Source organism: Suncus etruscus, chromosome 3, assembly GCF_024139225.1.
Source record: "Suncus etruscus isolate mSunEtr1 chromosome 3, mSunEtr1.pri.cur, whole genome shotgun sequence".
Lineage (NCBI taxonomy): Eukaryota > Metazoa > Chordata > Mammalia > Eulipotyphla > Soricidae > Suncus > Suncus etruscus.
In genome coordinates this window covers 145455114-145468374 of record NC_064850.1, presented here as the reverse complement: position 1 = coordinate 145468374, position 13261 = coordinate 145455114, and the positions used below count along the sequence as shown (strand labels likewise).

The following is a 13261-nucleotide window of genomic DNA, read 5'->3' as shown; positions in this document are numbered from 1 at the left end:
CACATGAGTCATTCTTCAGGTTAGACTACATGCTAGCCCATAAAACATATCTCCATAAAACCAAGAGGATAGAAATAGTGCAGACTAACTTCGCTGATCACAAGGCACTGAAATCAGACATAAACTACAAAGGGACACAGAAGAAAAACTTTAACACCAGAAAATTAAACAGCTTCCTACTAAACAACCAGTGGGTCAGAGATAAAATCAAAGAGGAAATCAAATCATTCTCGGAAACAAATGACAACAAAGACACAAATTATCATAATTTATGGGACACTGCAAAAGCAATGCTGAGAGGAAAATTTATAGCTTTGCAAGTACATATCAGGAAAGAAAAGGGGCCTACATAAATAGTTTAATGACACAGCTTATAAAATTAGAAAATGATCAACAATTGAACCAAAAATAGGTAGATAGAAGGAAATAACAAAGCTTAGAGCAGAAATCAATGAAGTAGAAATCCAGAAAACAATCCGAAAGATCAACAAAAGCAAAAGTTGGTTCTTTGAAAAAATAAACAAAATTGATAAACCTCTGGCAAAATTTACAAAGAAATCGAGAGAGAGAAACACGATAAACTGATTAGAAATGAACAGGGGGAAATCACTACAGATACAGCAGAGATTCAAAGAGTAATCTGAGACTATTTTGAGAAACTCTATGTCATGAAAAATGAAAACCTGGCAGAAATGGACAAATTATTGGACTCTTATAACCTCCCACAGTTAACTAAGGATAAAGTAGCATATCTGAACAGCCCCATCACTGTTGAGAAAATTAAAATCTTCCCAAAAACAAAAGCCCAGGCCCAGATGGATTAACTAATGAATTCCTTTAATCATTTCAAGAGGAACTTCTACCAATCCTGGCCAGGCTTTTTCACAAAATTGAAGAAATAGGAACACTTCCAAATAGTTTCTATGAAGCTAACATCACCTTGATATCAAAACCAGACAGAGATGCTGCCCCCCAAAAAAAACTACAGACCAATATCCCTGATGAACAGAGATGCAAAGATCCTCAACAATATTCTGGCAAATAGAGTACAATGCATCATCAAGAAGGTCATTCACCACGACCAAGTAGGTTTCATCCCAGGAATGCAAGGATGGTTTAACATCTGTAAACCAATCGACATAATACACCATATCAACAAAAAGAAAAAGAAGATCATATGATCATTTCAATAAATGCAGAGAAAGCATTCGATAAGGTCCAACCCATTCTTGATCAAAAAAAACTTCGTGAAGATGAGAATGAAAGAAACTTTTCTCAATATAGTCAAGGCCATCTACCATAAGCCAATGGCAAATATGATTCTCAATGGAGATAAACTAAAAGCCTTTCCCCTAAAATCTGGTACAAGACAAGGCTGCCCTCTCTCACCACTCTTATTCAACATTAGACTGGAAGTACTTGCCATAGCAATTAGTCAAGAAAAAGATATGAAAGGCATCCAGATAGGTAAGGAAGAAGTCAAGATCTCACTTTTTGCAGATTATATGATAATATATTTAGAAAATCCTAAAGACTCTGCCAAAAAGCTTCTAGAAACTATAGATTCATATAGCAAAGTAGCTAGCTGCTGTAGTTGGCTTCTGCCCTACAGCCTTCAGTGAGGAATTCATTAAATTCACTTCAGGAAGAGTGGGTTGCATGGGTGGTGAAATATGAAATAATGAAACCACACACAGAGTATGTGGGATCAACACATCTTCTGGCAGGAGTGCAACAAGTTTATTATTCAAAGAGGGAGTTTTAGAGGGGTAAGCCAGTCACAGATGCAAAGTTTAATAATAACAATTCTGAGTTGGGGCCGGAGAGATAGCACAGCAGTGTTTGCCTTGCATGCAGCCTATCTAGGACCTAAGGTGGTTGGTTTGAATCCCGGCCTCCCATATGGTCCCCCGGGCCTGCCAGGAACGATTTCTGAGCAGATAGCCAGGAGTAACCCCTGAGCACTGCCGGGTGTGGTTCAAAAACAAAACAAACAAACAAACAAAAAAAACAATTCTGAGTTCCAAAGGAAAAGGTTACTGTCAGGGAAGCTTTTAACAGCCAATCTCAAATGCAAAACAAGGGAAACTAAGAAGTAGAAAAAATCTAGGAACTGGTCCCAACTAAGTTGAGCTCTATTGTTTTAGAGGTCAAGGAAGGGACCAAATCCCCTAAGGTGAATTCCCATTTTCTGAGAAGAGTCAATAGTCCAGGATCTGCATTCTAGCTAGGCACTTGATTACCAGACACTGAGGCTGCAAGGACATAAGTGAAAATATATTGTCTTTTGATTTTAATGCTAAATATCATCCAGAAAAGGGGTTCTCTTAGTAATCTTTGGTGCTGGAATTTCTGAAAATAATTTGATTGAGGCCATATTTTTGCCTGAGAATTTACAGAGGAGAAATATCCAAATAATGACAAAAATAATGACAAAAAATGTAATACTAAGCATGAAGCATGAAATCTCTTCGGGACATACTCAACTATCCACAAAGGGAAAAGGTGTCCACATAGCAGGCCTTTTGAGGAACCCCAGGGGAGTTATTTCAGCTCTCCACACCAGGGAAATCTAAGGATACTGGTGTACTGAGTTCCCCTAAAATGAAAATGTTTTTTGCATGCTGTGGCAGCAGGCTACAAAATTAATGCACAAAAGTCAATGGCCTTTTTATACACTAATAATGATAGAAAAGAAATGGACATTAATAAAACAATTCCATTCATATTAGTGCCCAATAAACTCAAATATCTTGGGGTCAACTAAACTAAAGAGATGACGGATCTATACAAAGAAAACTACAAAACCCTACTTCAAGAAATAAGAGAAGACACAAGGAAATGGATATACATATTCTGCTCATGGATTGGCAGGATTAATATCATAAAAATGGCAATATTTCCCCAAGGCATTGTACAGATTTAATGAAATTCCTCTAAAGATACCCAAGACATTTTTTAAATAAGTGGATCAAACACTCCTGAGATTAATTTTGAATAATAAACATCCACGAATAGCTAAAGCAATTTTTGAGGAAAGGAATATGGAAGGCATTAATTTCCCATTTTAAAGTGTATTACAAAGCAATAGTTGTCAAAACAGCATGGTATTGTAATAAAGACAGATTCTCACATCAGTAGAATAGACTTGAATACTCAGAGAATATTCCCCAGACATACAACCAAGTAATCTTTGATAAAGGGACAAGAAATTCAAAATGGAGCAAGGAAAGCCTCTTCAACAAGTGATGTTGGCACAACTGCAAAAAAGTGAACTCAGACCCCCATCTGCACCAAGCACAAAGATCAAATCCAAATGGATTAAAGACTTTGATATCAGGCCTAAAATTATAAGGTTTATAGAACAACATATAGGTAAAACACTATATGACATTGAGACTAAAGGCATCTTTAAGGAGGAAACAGTACTCTTCAAACAAGTGGAAACAGATATAAACAGGTGGGACTATATTAAGCTGAGAAGCTTCTGCACCTCCAAGGAAATAGAGCCTAAGATACAAAAGCCACCTACAGAATGGGAGAAACTATTCAACCAATACCCATCAGACTAGAGGCTAATATCTAAGATATTCAAGATACTGACAGAACTTACTAAGAAAAAACATATAGCCCCATCAAAAAAATGGGTAGGAGATCTCAAACAAAACCACATAACTCGATTTATCTAGCTTAGCCTCTCAAATAGAGGGAGAAACAAGGGAGGGTACCAGGACCAAACAGATGTATGATCACTGATAGTAAGCTAGACAAAGAGGGGATCACCTACTCTAGCAGCCCTAGGGGTGATGGTGGGGGATATGGGTTGCAGAAAGGGAACAGGGAAGGGGGGAGGACAAATTTGGTGGTGGGTATTCCCCTGATTCAATGTTAATATGTACCTAAAATACTAATGTGAAAGATATGTAAGCCACTATGATCAAAATAAAAATAAATTTAAAAAATAATAATGAAAAAATGGGTAGGAGAAATGAACAGACACTTCCTCAAAAAAGAAATACAAATGGTCAAAAGACACATAAAAAATGCTCAACATCACTAATCATCAGGGAGATTCAAATAAAAAAACAATGATGGCTGTTGGTTGGTTTCCTCCTTCTCCAGGAAGAAAAATGGCATCCATTGCTGTAGCACCACAGCCGAATATAGTGACCAGGGTGGCCAACCTCCCCTTGCTCAGCTCCACATATGACATCGTTTCCTCGGCTTACATCACTACAAAGGATCAGCATCCATACCTGAAATAGTGTGTGAGATTGCAGAGAAGGGTGTGAAGACCATCACCTCAGTGGTTGTGATAAGTGCTCTGCCCATCATCCAGAAGCAAGAGCCACAGATTGCAGTTGCCAATACCTATGCTTGTAGGGGGCTAGACAAAATTGAGAAAAAATGTCCTATTCTGAATCAACCAACGAATGAGGTTGTTGCCAGTGCCAAAGGTGCTGTGACTGGGGCAAAAGATGCTGTGACAACTACTGTGACCAGCACAATCACGGGGGTGATGGATAAGACTAAAGGAGTGATGACTGATGGTGTAAATAAGTCCAAGTCTGTGTTCAATGATGGCATCAACTCAGTTTTGGGAAGTCGGATGATGCAGCTGGTGAACAATGGAGTAGAAAATGCCCTAGCCCAGTCAGAACTGCTGGTAGACCAATACCTCCCTCTCACTGAGGAAAAATTAGAAAAAGAAAGAAAATGGAAGGATTTGATACTGTTCAGAAGCCAAATTATTATATTAGACTGGGATCCCTGTCTTCCAAGCTCCGCTCACGTGCCTACCAGCAGGCCCTTGGCAGGGTTAAGAAAGCTAAGCAGAAAAGCCAAGAAACCATTTCTCAGCTCCACTTCACTGTAAAGGTGATTGAGTTTGCCAGGAAGAATGCACACAGTGCCAACCAGAAGCTCCACGGTGCTCAGGATAAGCTCTATCTGTCATGGTTAGGGTGGAAGAAAAGCATTGGTTATGATGAGACAGATGAATCCCATTGTGCTGAGCACATCGAATCATGTACTCTTGCTATTGCCCGGAACCTGACACTTCAGCTGCGGACTACATGTCACATGCTCCTAACCAACGTCCAGGGTTTGCCACAGAACATCCAAGATCAGGCCAACCACTTGGCCGTGATGGCTGATGACCCAAACTCAGAAAAACATTGAATAACTAATAAGAAAATAATTCTTTGTATGAATCTCTAATATATGTCACATTAACTTCGTGTTTGATTATGTGCCTATGTCTGTATCTAGGAGAGGATGTGTGTGTATATCTATCTATCTATGGAGGCGGAAGGGGAAATCCTGTCTAGTTTTAATTATAATGAAATTGGCCTAAAGCTTAACCTTTGAGATACTGATAATAATAACAAAACTGTTGATATATAATATTGTGAGGCAGGCAGGCAGGAAGTTAGGGGATCCCTCATGCAAAAACCAATAGGTAGGATCTGGAGAAGTTACTCTGTCATGAGTTCCAGACAGAGAAGACTTAGAGAAAAGACAGCAGGCAAGGAATAATTCTGAAAGGTTGTTTCAGAGGATGTTTGGCTGGTCCCCTTGGTTGAGCAGTCTCCACTCAACTGTCACTGGACCCCTCATTCTTGTAATGGACTACTGGTGAGTCCATGCATGACCTGTTCAAAACGATCCGAAGGCAGATGGACTCCGTCAAACTGATAGTCCAGATTTATTACAGGTCCCTAGGTGGGTTTAGTGAGGAAGTACTGGAGGAAGACTTGGACCACAGGAATCAGTGATTTGACCCTGGTGTATTAAAACCAGTGTAATAGCTTAGCATCCAATCAGCCACCTTGTCCTCAAGCCATTATTTTTGTTTTTAAACAGTCTCCAGAAGTAATTATCAACCAGTGACAGATCCTTTCCTGAGAACTGTGACAAAATTAAATGCTTAAGTACATCAATGGCTTATCTGCTTTTTTTACACCTATTATGCTTATGCAAATAGTTTATCTGCTTCTGTATGTTCTGTTAAAAAGATATTTTTAAATCCTTTAAGAATGGGAGAAACTGCAATCAAGGCTGTATGATTTGCATCTGGGATCTCATATGGTTGTCAGCTAATAAACTTCTCAAAAGTAAAAAAAAAAAAAAAAAAAAAAAAAACAATGATGAGGTACCATCTCACACCACAGAGACTGGCACACACCACAAAGAACAAGAACAATTAGTGCTGGCAGGGATGTGGAGAGAAAGGAACTCTGATTCACTGCTGGTGGGAATGCCGTCTAGTCCATCCTTTTGGGAAACAATATGGAGATTCCTCAAAAAACTGAAAATTGAGCTCCCATATGATCAGCTATTCCACTCCTAGGGATATACCTTAGGAACACAAAAATACAATACAAAAATCCCTTCCACATATCTATATTCATTTCAGTGCCAGACTCTGGAAACAACCAAGATGCCCTTCAACAGATGAATAGCTAAAGAAACTGTGGTACATATACACAATGGAATATTATGCAGCCATCAGGAGAGATAAAGTCATCAAATTTTTCTATATGTGTATGTACATGGAATCTATTATGTTAAGTGAAATAAGTTAGAGGGGAGATATAGACACAGAATAGTCTCACTCATCTATGGGTTTTAAGAAAAAGTAAAGACATTACTGTAATAAGGCCCAGATACAATAGACTTAAAGGCTGGAAGGTCTGAAAGGCCTGGCTCACAATTTCAAGCTCACCACAAAGAGTGGTGAACTCTGTTAGGAAAATAACTACACTAGCAACTAACATGACAATGTTAAAGAATGAAAGAAGTAGAATACCTGTCATGAATACAGGCAGAGGGAAAAGAGGGGGTATTGGTGGTGGGAATGTTGTACTGGTGATGGAGAGTGTTCTGTTTATAACTAGAACCTAACTACAAACATGCTTATAATCATGGTGCTTAAAGATTTATATTTAAAAAAAACTCTCATTTACAAGAGGAGGACTAAAAACATTCCCAGACAAAAAAGAACTTGCAACATTTGCACTAACCAAACTGACTCTAAATATACTACTCAAAGATCAATTACACAACCTGAACACCCAAGTGTAACAACAATGCTACACAATATAACAGCACAACAGCCCTCTCTGTTAATAATATCCTTAAATGTCAATGGAGTAAAGTCCCCCATTAAAAAACAGAGTAGAGGGTTGGATGAGAAAACAAAAAACAGTTGTCTGCTGCCTGCAGAAAACACACCTAAAAGATCAGGATAAACATAAGCTTAGAATAAAATTAGTGAAGTCAATTATTTAAGCCACTGGTAAATAAAATAAGCTGGAACAGCCATATTTATATCAAACAAATTGCACTCAACATCAAGAAAGTGTTCAGAGACAATGATAGGCACTACTTATTGATCAGGGAACATGAGACCAAGTACTAGCTCTAATCAACATTGATGTACCAAATGTTTAGCCAGGAAAATATGTAATATTTTTGTTCACAAACCTGGAGAAACATATGGACAGAAATGTGATAGTAGTGGGAGATTTCTTCACAACATTATCACTACTAGACCAATCCACTAGTTAGAACACTAGCAAAGACATAGCAGCTCTATGTCTTTGGGCTCAAAAACATAAGAAAAATTAGAAGAACTAGTACTAATGGACTTATACAAGACCCTCCATCCTCAGAAAATTTAATACACATTATTCTCAAGTGCACATGAACCTTTTCTCAGATATAACATGCCTTAGGAGTCAAATCTAACTTATATAAAATCACAAATATAAAAATTAGACCAAGCACCCATTCTAACAGACCAAAATGCCACAAAGATCAAGATTGACTCTAAAAAAGATGTGGAGAAAAATCTAACACCTGGAGACTAAACAGCATGCTGCTCAGCAACAACTGGATCAAATAGAAAATCAAGGAAGAAATAAAAAGATTCCTTGAGATGAATGACAATGAAGAAACAAATTGCCAAAATCTATGGAATAAATAGAAAGCAGTGATTAGGTGAAAACTCATAGCAATACAGGCTACACTAGGAAAGAGGAAAACAAAAAAATCAATTATTTAAACTGCAAGGGTCTCAAACTTGCAGCCTGTGGGCCGTTGCCCTAGAGGAATCTTTTTGTTTTGTTTTGTTTTAGTTGTTTGGGTCACACACCCCAATGTTCAAGGCTTACTACTGACTGCACTCAAGGATTACCCCAACTTTGCCTCCTGCAGCCCCCCAGGTAAATTGAGTTTGAGACCCCTGATTTAAAGGGACAACTTCAGTATCTGGCAAACCAGCAGTAAGGAAACACAAACACAGGTAGAAGAAAAGAAATAATAAAAACCAGAGCAGAAATAAACAACATAGAAATAAAGAAAACAATACTAAGAATAAATGAGACCAAGAGCTGGTTTTCTGAAAGAATGAACAAGATAGACAAACTGCTGGCAAGACTCACTAGGTAAAAAAGGGAAAACATTCAAATAAATGTATCTATCTATACAAAGCCCACAGCCAACAATATCCTTAATGGCGAAAAACTAAAAGCATTTACACTAAACTCAGGCACTACGCAAGGCTGTTCACTGTTTCCACTCTTATTCAATATAGTTTTAGAAGTCCTAACAATCACACAAAAGAAGGAAATCAGAGGAATCCAAACAGGGAAAGAGAAAGTCAAACTATATTTGCAGATGATATACATTGAAACCCCTTAAGAGTCCACAGAAAAGCTCCTAGAACAATAAACCAATACAGCACAGTAGCCAGCTACAAGCCAATATACAAAAGACAGTAGAGTTTCTTTCTACAAATAATTAAGCAAAGGAGAAAGAGATAAAGTAGTCCATTCCATTTAAAATAGTATCTAACAATATCAAGTACCAAGAAATCAACTTAACAAGAGAAGTAAAAGGCCTAAACCATGAAAATTTCAAAATGCTTCAGAATGAAATTGAAGAGGACCTAAGGAATTAGAAGAAAATCCCATACTCATTGTTAGAAAGAATCACATCATCAAAAATGACTATCTTATGTACTATTTAGAATAAATGCAATTCCTATCCAAATTCAAACATTATTTTTTAAGGACTTAGAACAATCAATTATAGAGTTCATGTTCAACCACAAAAGACAGATTAGCCAAATTCAAATTGAAAAACAAGAAACTGGATGGCATAAATTTACCTAACCTGAAGCTTTACTATAAATCCATAGTGATCAAAACAACATGGTACTGAGCCAGAGTCTCAGACCAATGGGTCAGAATAGAATATCCAGGGCCGGAGAAATAGCATGCAGGTAAGGTGTTTGCCTTGCATGCAGAAGGATGATGGTTCAAATCCTGACATCCCATATGGTCCCCCGAGCCTGACAGGAGCAATTTCTGAGGAAAGAGCCAGGAGTAACCCCTGAGTACTGCTGGGTGTTACCCAAAACACAAACACACACAAAGAATAGAATATCCAGTGACATACCTCAAATATAAGGTCAATTAATATTTGACAAAGAAGCCAAGAATTTGAAATGGAAAAAAGACAGTCTCTTCAACAAATGTTGTTGGGACAACTGAATAAACAACTGTAAGAAATTAAAGATTGATCCATATCTCACACCTTACACAAAAGTCAATTTAAAATGTGTTAAAGACCTTGAAATCAGACCCAAAGCTATGAAGTTCATTGAGGAAAATATAGGCAGAACACACCAAGACTTATACCTCAAGAAAGTATTTGATGATAGGATGCCAATGGCAAGACCTATAGCATTAAACCTAAATAAATAGGATTGTATCAAACTACAAAGTTTCTGTATGGCAAAATAAACATGGGCTAAAACTAGAAGACAGCTAATAAAATAAAAAAATGTTCGCACTCAACAGTCAGATAAAGGTTTGATATCTAGGATATACAAAGCACTCACAAATGTTAGCTCCACAAAACCTCAAAACAATGGGAAGAAGAAATAAAACCAAAACCCTTTCCTCTAAATTCTGGTACAAGACAAGTCTGTCCACTCTCACCACTCCTCTTCAACATAGTACTGGAAGTGCTTACTATACTGAACAGGCAAGAAAAAGATATAAAGGGAATCCAGATAGGAAAGGAAGAAGTCAAGATCTCACTGTTTGCAGATGACATGATACTCTACTTAGAAAATCCTAAAGACTATACCAAAAGATTCTAGAAACAATAGACTCATATAGCAAGGTGGCAGGCTACAAAATTAACACACAGAAATCAATGGCCTTTTTATAAACCAATGATAGGGAAGAGATGGATGTCAATAAGGCAATTCCATTCATATTAGTGCCACAGAAACTCAAATGTCTTGGAGTCAACTTGACCAATGATGTGAAGGACCTATATAAAGAAAACTATAAATCCTTGCTCCAGGAAATAAGAGAGGACACATGGAAATGGAAACACATACCCTGCTCATGGATTGGCAGGATTAACATCATTAAAATGGCAATACTCCCCAAAGCATTGTACAGATTTAATGCTATCCACATAAAAATACCCATGACATTCTTCAAAGAAGTGGATCAAACACTTATGAAGTTCATCTGGAAAAATAAACACCCTCGAATAGATAAAGCACTCCTAGGAGAAAGGAAAATGGTAGGCATTACTTTCCCCAACTTTAAACTGTACTACAAAGCAATAGTGATCAAAACAGCATGGTATTGGAATAAAGACAGACCCTCAAATCAGAGGAAGGCTTGGGTTCTCAGACAATGTTACCCAGATATACAATCCACTAATTTTTGACAAAGGAGCAAGAAATCCTACGTGGAGCAGAAAAAACCTCTTCAACAAGTGGTGCTGGCAGAACTGGTTAGCCACTTGCAAAAAAGCAAACATAGACCCCCCCCCCAGTTAATATCATGTATGAAAGTAAAATACAAATACATTTAAGAGCTTGATATCAAGCCTGATACCATAAGGTATATAGTACAGCACGTTGATAAAACATTCTATGACATTGAGACTAAAGGCATCTTCAAGGAGGAAACTGCACTTTCCAAACAAGTGGAAGCAGAGATCAATAGATCGGAATACAGTAAGCTGAGAAGCTTCTGCACCTCAAAAGAAATAGTGCCCAGGATACAAGAGCCACCCACCATGTGGAAGAAACTATTCACCCATCAGATAAGGGCTAATATCCAAAATATATAGGGCACTGAAAAAACTTTACAAGAAAAACACATCTAATCCCATAAAAAAAAATGGGAGAAGAAATGAACAGACACTTTCATAAAAACGAAATGCAATGGCCAAAAGGCAGATAAAAAAATGCTCCTCGTCACTAATCATCAGGGAGATGCAAATCAAAACAACGATGAGATACCACCTCACACCGCAGAGATTGGCGCACATCACAAAGAATGAGAAAAATCAGTGCTGGCAGGGATGTGGAAAGAAAGGAACTCTTATCCACTGCTGGTGGGAATGCCCTCTAGTCCAACCTCTATCAAAAGCAATATGGAAATTCTTCCGAAATCTGGACATTGAGCTCCCATTCAATCCAGCTATTCCACTCCTAGGGATATACCATAAGAACACAAGAATACCATACAAAAAACCCTTCCTCAGACCTATATTTATTGCAGCACTATTCACAATAGCCAGGCTCTGGAAACAACCAAGATGCCCTTCAACAGATGAATGGCTAAAGAAACTGTGGTACATATACACAATGGAATATTATGCAGCCGTCAGGAGAGATGAAGTCATGAAATTTTCCTATACATGGATGTACATGGAATCTATCATGCTGAAGAAATAAGTCAGAGGGAGAGAGAGAGACGCAGAATAGTCTCACTCATCTACGGGTTTAAAAAAAATAAAAGTCATTTTTGCAACAATCCTCAGAGACAATGAGAGGAGGGCTGGAACTTCCAGCTCACTTCATGAAGCTCACCACAAAGAGTGGTGCAGAAATAACTACACAGAGAACTACCATAATCATGTGAATGAATGAGGGAACTGGAAAGCCTGTCTGGAGTACAGGTGGGAGTGGGGTGGGATGGAGGGAGATTTGTGACATTGGCGGTGGGAATGTTGCACTGGTGAAGGGGGTGTTCTTTACATGACTGAAACCTAATCACACTCATATTTTAATCAAGATGTTTAAATAAAGAAAAAATATTAAAAAATAAAGAAACCAAGATCACTAATTAGAGAAGACTGACTACAACAACCATGACTGAGCAGAACTTCTGGAACCATATATAAAGTCTCTATCCTAGAATGTGTCCTAAGATGTGTGTAAAAACCAAGATCCCTAATTACAGAGGATAGACTTTGACAACCACAACTGAGCAGAACATTTCCTGGCACCACAAAAAGACCTTGGGGTTTAATAATGAACATATCCAGAGCCTGTAGTTGATCCCATGACTGTATGCTTCAAGAGTAGAGAAAATCTGTATCTCTTAGACCAAGGGAATTTCCTTTCTAATTTCCCACACATTTACCGTGCAAAACAAACAAACAAACAAACCTGCCACAGCAGCCCTCTTCTTTCTTTTTTTCTTTTTTCATTTTTTAAATTTATATTTATAGCTTCTAGACATGGGGTCCTGCCTGCTTTTCTTTTTTTTTTAACAGAACCATAGAACATGAATCACCTTGTTTGCTTCATATTTCTATGTCTTTCTACAAATTGAAAAAAAAAAGTGGATGTTACCAGGGATAAGCAATCACATGAGCATTGAGTGGAAATAAAAAATGATCAGACCTAAATATCCAACCCAAAGTCAACAACAATAGAATCAAGAAATGCAAACTTCAACAACAAGCTATACACAAAAGGGACCTGTTACACTAGTAGTCCAAGAGGCTAAGGGTGGAGTTATGAGATGCATGCTGGGAACAGTGGTGAGGGAAGTGGTGGGAATTGCCCTAATTCACTGTCACTATATACTTTAATTATAACTGTGAAAGACTTGTAATTCACACTGTTCTCAATAAAATTATTTTAAAAACCCAATATAAATTAAATTTGTGCCTGCAAGAGAGCAGAATAGGATGATGGGTAGAAAACTGAGAGCACTGAAGGAGGGGAGCTCATACTGGTGATGGGATTGATGTTTGTAAACACTTAATGCCTAAACCAGCTGTATTATGAACAGCTTGGTAAATAACAGTATTAGAATAAAACTTAAAATAATGGGGCCGGGCGGTGGCGCTGGAGGTAAGGTGCCTGCCTTGCCTGCGCTAGCCTAGGACGGACCGCGGTTCGATCCCCCGGCGTCCCATATGGTCC

The 13261-nt window shown here is 38.0% G+C and overlaps 1 protein-coding gene across 1 annotated transcript; it reads left to right on the top strand.

The window, feature by feature from the left end:
• Positions 1-4100: 4100 nt before the first annotated feature.
• On the top strand, positions 4101-5181 carry LOC126004490 (perilipin-2-like). Its single transcript, XM_049770909.1, is given in 3 exon segments — positions 4101-4260; positions 4263-4706; positions 4709-5181. Coding segments are annotated over 3 exon segments (1047 nt in total). The 5' UTR covers positions 4101-4130.
• The last annotated feature ends 8080 nt before the right edge of the window (positions 5182-13261 follow it).